General features: G+C 40.7%; 1 protein-coding gene across 5 annotated transcripts in view; it reads left to right on the top strand.

Moving 5' to 3' along the window:
- Nucleotides 1-7500, top strand: part of if (integrin subunit alpha inflated) — a 354127-nt gene that overhangs the window by 254114 nt on the left and 92513 nt on the right. For all 5 annotated transcript variants that reach the window (XM_076202703.1, XM_076202702.1, XM_076202704.1 and 2 more), the window contains 2 exons: nucleotides 937-998; nucleotides 3528-3576. In XM_076202703.1, the coding sequence (XP_076058818.1) occupies nucleotides 937-998; nucleotides 3528-3576 (111 nt within the window). The remainder of the gene's footprint in view (nucleotides 1-936; nucleotides 999-3527; nucleotides 3577-7500) is intronic.

Below are 7500 nucleotides of genomic sequence, written 5' to 3'. Positions count from 1 at the left end.
GGAGGGAGGGAGGGAGGGAGGAGGGTGGAGGGGAGTGGAACATATGGGAAATGAAATGGGTGGGAGTGATTTCTATGCCTTTTTCTTTTTGACTAACCCCCGTGTAAGGGGGAAAAAGCTTTTGGTATATGTATGTATGTATTATTATTATCATTATTATTATTATTATTATTATCATTATTATTATTATCATCATCATCATCATCATTATTATTATTATTATTATTATTATTATTATTATTATTATTATTATAATCATCATTATTATCATCATTATTATTATTGTTGTTGTTGTTGTTGTTGTTGTTGTTGTTGTCATCACCATCACCATCATCATCACCATCACCACCATCACCATCATCACCATCATCACCATCATCACCATCATCACCATCATCACCATCACCATCATCATCATCATCATCATCATCATCATCATCATCATCATCATCACCACCATCACCACCCACCCACCCACCCACACACACACACACACACACACACACACACACACACACACACACACACACACACACACACACACACACACACACACACACACACACACACACACAACTCGTGGCGCAGTTGGTAGAGTTCCCGGCTGTCACTACTAATGATTACATTATCTCAGATTACATCAAGTAGCGAGAAGACGGACTGAATAAATATACTAAACCCTTGTGCCCCGAGACGGGGCACTACGAGGATAATGCCTGATGGTACAAGTAGATCGCAAAGTGAACAGAGAGTACATCTGCTAAAAAAAACAACAACAGGGGTGCATTTAGTAAATAAACAAGAGTAGGAGAAGCGGTTAACCTCAACTGTCTTTGTGTTACAGCTTGGGGTGCAAAGAGATTAAGTATACATAGAGTGCATTTGCTAAATAAATAACTGTAAATAGCGGGTAAACACACTTTTTTTTTGTTTCAGGATACTGGGGATATCACAGACAAGGCTCATGTCAAGCTGGCTTCAGTGGAATCATCTCAAAGGTATGTACTAGTGATTACTTCTCGTTTCGCCAAATTATGTTTCGCCAAATTATGTCACGCCAAATTATGTTTCGCCATACTGTTTCGCCAAATTATGTTTCGCCACATTTTTTTTTTTTTTTTTTTTTTGCCGAATTTTGCCATCGTGTTACCAAGTTGCGTTTGGCCATATTGGGTTTCGCCAAATTGCTTCACCATACCGCGTTTCGACAAATTGGATATCTCTAAATAATGTTCTGCCAAATCGTGTTTTGTTAATTTGGTTTTCGCCAAATTGTTTTGCCAAGTTGCATTTTACCAAATTCCCTTAAATATTTCTCTCAGCTCGTTTGGATCAGGATAGGTTAGGTTAGGTTAAGTTTGGCTGAATGAATATTTGGTATGACAATTTATAAAAAAAAAAATATATATAGAAATAAAAAGAAATGGCGAAGAGTAATTTACAAAACGTAACACCCATATCTGCGTGCGTGCGTGTGTGCGTGCAGATTAATGCAAGCAGTAATTAGGTGGGTTGCGTGCATCCTAGACATAAAATTAATTATATAATCAAGGGAACTCCCGAGGGTGGCTACGGGTGGGGAGGAGGAGGGGGAGGAGGAGGAGGAGGGAGGCAAGGACAAGCTATCAGTGAGTTTGTTTTTGGAGAGCGAGGAGGAGGAGGAGGAGGAGGAGGAGGAGGAGGTGGAGGTGGAGGAGGAGGAGGAAGAGGAGGAGGAGGAGGAGGAGGAGGAGGAGGAGGTGGAGGGAGGAGAGGAGGAAGAGTAGGAGGAGGAGAAGGAGGGAGAAAGGTCAGGAAAAGGAGAGGAGGGAGAGGAAGAGAGAGAGGTCAGGAGGAGGAGGATGAGGAGGAAGAAGAAGGAAATCCAGAGAATAAGGAGGAGGAGGAGGAGGAGGAGGGAGTTCAGGAGGAGGAGGAGGGAGTACGAGGAGGAGGAGGGAGTACGAGGAGGAGGAGGGAGTACGAGGAGGAGGAGGGAGTTCAGGAGGAGGAGGAGGAGGAAGGGTGAGGGGCAATGGTCAAAAGGGGGCGTGGCATCTGTTTGGACCCAGGCTACCGCTGGTGGGTTTCTCACACCAAACTTGATTATTTTGAGAGCGAGGAAGAGAACGAAGAAGAAGTGAAAGGGAAGGAATAAGGAAGACAGAAGGAAGAAGAGGTGGAGGAGGAGGTGGAAGAGAAGGAGGAGGAGGAGGAATGGAGGTAAGAGGTGATGGAATAGCAGCAAGGAGAGGAGGAAGAGGAGGAACAGAATGAAGAGGAGGTGGAAAAGGACGAGGAAATGAGGAACAAGGATCAAAGAAGGAGAGGCAGAAAGAAGAGGAGGACGACGAGGAGGAGGAAGAGGGACAGGAGGTGGTATAGAAGGAGGACGAAGAGTAGGAAGAGGAAAAGAAGGAGGAGGAGGAGGAGGAAGAGGGACAGGAGGACGAGGAGAAGGAGGAGGAAGAGGGACAGGAGGACGAGGAGAAGGAGGAGGAAGAAGAGGAGGAGGAAGAGGGACAGGAGGTGGTAGAGGGGAGAGAGGAAGAGGAGGAGGAGGAGGAGTAAGAGAGAAGTAGGAGAAGGAAGAGGAGGAGGAGGAGGAAGAGGAAGAGGGACAGGAGGGGGTAGAGAAGGACCACGAGGAGGTGGAAGAGGAGGGAGGAGGGAGGGAGGAAGATGATAAGTGGTTAAAGATTTCCAGATAACCAGAGATACGAGAAGAAGCGCTGGCGACCCGCTCATCAGGGTCAACAGAAATGATCGTTAACTCCCCCTAACACCCCCCCCCCGCTACCGAGGATAGGGGGGGGAGGGGCGGTGCCACGAGTGAATGGAATAGTGTGGCGATAGCTAGAATAAAAGTAAAAAGTGAGTGGAGGTATCAGTAACAACCAAATATTGTAAACATTCCTCCAGGATCCTTAATCTAATGTCAGTGTTATTGAAAATAACCTTCATATTGACAAAAAAAAAAAAAAAATTGGAGATAAAGAGTAACGTGGTGGAGCTTCATCCGACTCATCCACGACGAGAGCAAATGAGATTCAGAAGATGTGATTGGTTGGATGGTGGACTGGAGATGTGGCACTGTCGGTTTGGTGTTGTGCCCGTCGCGTCTTCTCTGGTTGTGAAAGTATTGTGTGCATGTGTGTGTGTGTCCATGTGTGTGTGTGTGTGTGTGTGTGTGTGTGTGTGTGTGTGTGTGTGTGTGTGTGTATGTGTGTGTGTGTGTGTGTGTGTGTGTGTCTATGTGTGTGTGTGTGTGTGTGTGTGTGTGTGTGTGTGTGTGTGTGTGTGTGTGTGTGTGTGTGTGTGTGTGTGTGTGTGTGTGTGTGTGCGCGTACGTGTGTGGTTCCCTACCTTTCGGCTTCATGTAAGAGGGTTGCCAGCACCGATTAGAGAGGTGCTTAGTGTGCATCAGGTTCGCCTCCCAGGAGTTATATATTCTATTATTTTTTTTTTTTTAGTGTAATGTCACTCCCACAGGCTTTGTTATTACCTTTTCATCAACTAAAGTAGATTTTCTTTTTTCTTTTTTTTAGTCTGGAGACCGGATGTTCCTCGGCGCTCCTGGGGCATTCTACTGGCAAGGTAAGATAAGAAAACGCACACACACTTACACACACGTACACACGACACAGCTATTGTGTGCACACGCACGCAAGCTTACACGCACGCAAGCGTACACGCACGCAAGCACCGCATCTGGTAGTAGCCCTTTTGCTGTTTAAGCTTCTTACCTGAATAAAATCACCTGGCCACAAATGTGAAATAAAGCGAGACAGGTATAGGTCTCCCATATAGCACAATTCAAACCAAAAATCCCCTAAAAATGAGGAGCAAAGTAACCCCCAATACTTAAAAGTCAACTGAGAAGGTTTTAAAAGAGGTAGTGAATGTTTGCTAGATATATGGTTTAGCCACTTTTTGATGAAATAATGCAAGAATAAATCCTGATTATTACTCAATGTGATAAAAAGTCTTATTAAAATATCGGTACCAGACGAAAATTTCCTTCGCCGATCTTCGGCTGTTCTCGTAAGGCTCTATCGGCTGTGACGTCACTCGTGTTGTTTACATACTGATGCAAGTCACTATACAAAAAAAAAAAAAACTAGACAAAATTAAAAAGCTTAAGGTCATATGGCACAAACAAAACCACAAGTGACACAGGAGTGTATGACGAAAACAAAACCAAAAGAAATAAACAAGAACTGGGAAAGAAAATGACAACTATCTAGATAGGCATATACCAATGACATGCAAACCTCATTGAAGACGCCTGGAGCCCAGAAGCTGAATCCAATTACAAAAAACAACACCACGAGGAAATAGAAAAAGGTGCCATAGCCACAGACATAGATCATACAGTCAACATCCCAAAAATTCTAAGCGAGCACTATGACTATGCCTTCAAGATCACAGAACCAAGTACCAAATCTATGAGCGTAGGGGACATCACAGTAGAAGTGCTAACTAAACAAATAAGAAAAATGAAAAATGGTAAAGCAGCAGGTCCAAACGGCTTAAGCATTGAAATGTTTAAAGAAATACTGAAAGACACAGAAGCCACAACAAAACTCGTTGCGGCCTACGACTCAATAATCAGACAAAACAGAGTACCTCAAAACTTGAAGACCTAAAAAACAAAGCTCATCCCTAAAACACAAACGCCACAAATCAAGGACTTCAGACCAATAGCCTTACTAGACACATCTTACAAAATACTAATGGACATTATCAAAGAGAAACTGGAAAAACGCCTCCACCAAAATTAAAAACTACTAGAAACATAAAATGGTTTCACATCATAGAGAAGAATAGCTGACAACATCATGTTACAATACCGCATCACAGAAAGTTACAAGAATACCGCTGATCGTCATTTCAACAGATTTCATCAAGGCGACAGTGCAAGAAGGGAAACCCTAATAAAAGCACTAAAAAATTCAAACATCCACCCAGACATCATATATACAATAGCCAACATATACCAAGGAGATGATACCAAGATAATGATAAATAACGAGGAAACGTGCAAAATACAAATCACCAGTGGTGTCAGACAAGGATGCAATGGCTCCACCACACTTTTCCTATTGATAACATACCTGATCATCAATAAGACCTCCATCTAGAAGGCTTCAAAAACCACATCACACAAATAACTTCAATCTTCTTTGCTGATGACGGACTCCTACTAACAAATTCTGTAGATGAAGCGGTACAAGTACTCACATTGCTAACTGAGATTGGAGAAGAATGTGGTTTAAGAATAAACAAAGCAAAGAGCAATATCCTAACCTACAATCTAGCAGAGTCCCCAAAAGAAATTAGTGGAATAAAAGTCATGGACTCCATAACATACTTAGAAATAAAAATAACAAATAAGAGGAAAGGTCTCAAAGAACACATAAATAACATTTTCTGCAAAGCAAACTCATTTGCTAATCAAACATCCTCAATAACGGCAAGAAGCTGCAACAGGATCAGCATCAGCAGTATTCTGGAAAAATGTCGCCATTTCCAGTCTACTCCACTCAACTGAAGCAATCTCCCTCACAAAAAGTAAACTCAACAGGCTGCAGATAATAGAGAACAAGGCATACAAAATAATATTCAGAGCACCGCGCCACACACCAGCAGCAGCCCTGAGAGCAGAGATCAAATTTTCCTCAGCTTACACTAGAGATATACAAAACAAGCTCTCATACGCCAGACACATCATTGGGGATGGGGGGGAACAAGCTAGCCAAGCTCATTTTTCAAGACATATTTGAAAGACAAGGAAGTTTCTAGGCCAGGCTACTTAGATCATACTTGCAAAAGCTAAACTTAAACCTAGAGGGTCTCAAAACGAAAATAACTCGAAGTTAGGATAAACAATATTGACACAGACATGGAAAGCCGAACCGCCAAGTAAACTCTCCCTATCGCACTTCAGACGATGGAAACCAGAAATGAAAACGGAAGAAGAATTTTATGAAAGGAAAGCAAGTACATATGTAACTTCCAACTTCAAACATCTTTTGATGTCATTTCATTGCGGTAATTCAGTCACAAGGGGGATGAATTCATATTGAGAATGGTAAAATGCATGCATGGTGATTGAAAATTGTCATCATTAATTTTCCACTGTCAGGTTACTACTTGCTGCCCTTCGTTTCAATGAAAATTCATGTAAAAATCAGAAAACTGGAAAAAATGGAGAGACGCAATAGGCTATATCTTATCCCAAAGAATGTAAACAACAACTATTACGTCATCAGTGCCCTAGCGGTGGAAAATGTAATTACGACACTAAGGAGCTCGTCTGCTATGAGCCACTTTTAAGATTATGCTTTTTGGATCAAATCAATACTATAAAATGCTAGAAACTTGCATTTTAGTGTTATAACTTCTTCTAAGTTATATTTTCAGACATGAAATAACAAAATATAAAGAAATCTAAAACCTTCTTAGTTGACCTTTAAGTTGACTTTGAGAACACGGGGTCCCAAACTTAAGTCAACTTTGGGAATTTGGCCCCAAGTGCTTGTGTGTTGCTTGCTTGCCTGTGCTCTTGCTTTCATGACGTGTGTTAGCCCCTGAGCTAAATGGAAACGCATGGCGGCATTTAGCCAGAAAAAAAATTCAAGCGTGATTTTAAGCCTCACCGCGTTGATGTACATTTGTCACACTTTATATATTTTCTTAATCGGTTTTGTGTTTTCATTTCTATTTTTATTTTTGTGTGTTTAATCTATATTGATCGAGTATGGTTTTATGAATAACTGATGTTATTGAAATGTTGAGCCTTATTGTTGCTATTTAATCATAGAAATAACGGATTTTTGTTGATTCTTACGTGTTGACTAATTTTCTTTTTTATATTCTCATTTATTTATTCATCATTGATTTATTCATTTATTCATTCATCTGTTTAATTAACAAGGACAGGTAGAATTTCGTAAATATAAGTATCCCAAGGTAGTTAGTACACACACACACACACACACACACACACACACACACACACACACACACACACACACACACACACACACACACACACACACACATCTGTTATAAAGAAGTCACATTACGAGTATATTATCAGTAGTGCAAACATTATGCATACATGAATAATATATATATATATATATATAATATAATATATATATAATATATATATATATATATATATATATATATATATATATATATATAAATATATATTGTATGTATATGTATGTATACCGTATAGGTAGTTACCACCGCAATCTTAGGCAAAATAAGCCCCGCCCTTATTTCTTCTATGGCCAATACACATCAGTCCTTAATGTTCGAGATTGGTCAAGGAAAGAAAGGGGGCGTGGCCTATTTCTCATGTGACAGCTGCGCACCCAACTTTTTTTTTTTTAACGAAATAATCTTTGGCGGAGAAAGTAAATTAGTATGATTGTTTACTTTTATCAATTGTGTTATGCTGTATCCACTCCTGTATGTTTTTTTTTTCTTTCAGGTAAGTACAAA

Source organism: Oratosquilla oratoria, chromosome 19 (assembly GCF_046742065.1).
Source record: "Oratosquilla oratoria isolate Oo_2021 chromosome 19, ASM4674206v1, whole genome shotgun sequence".
NCBI lineage: Eukaryota > Metazoa > Arthropoda > Malacostraca > Stomatopoda > Squillidae > Oratosquilla > Oratosquilla oratoria.
The sequence above is the reverse complement of the archived record's forward strand: the minus strand, read 5'-3'. Positions and strand labels throughout refer to the sequence as shown.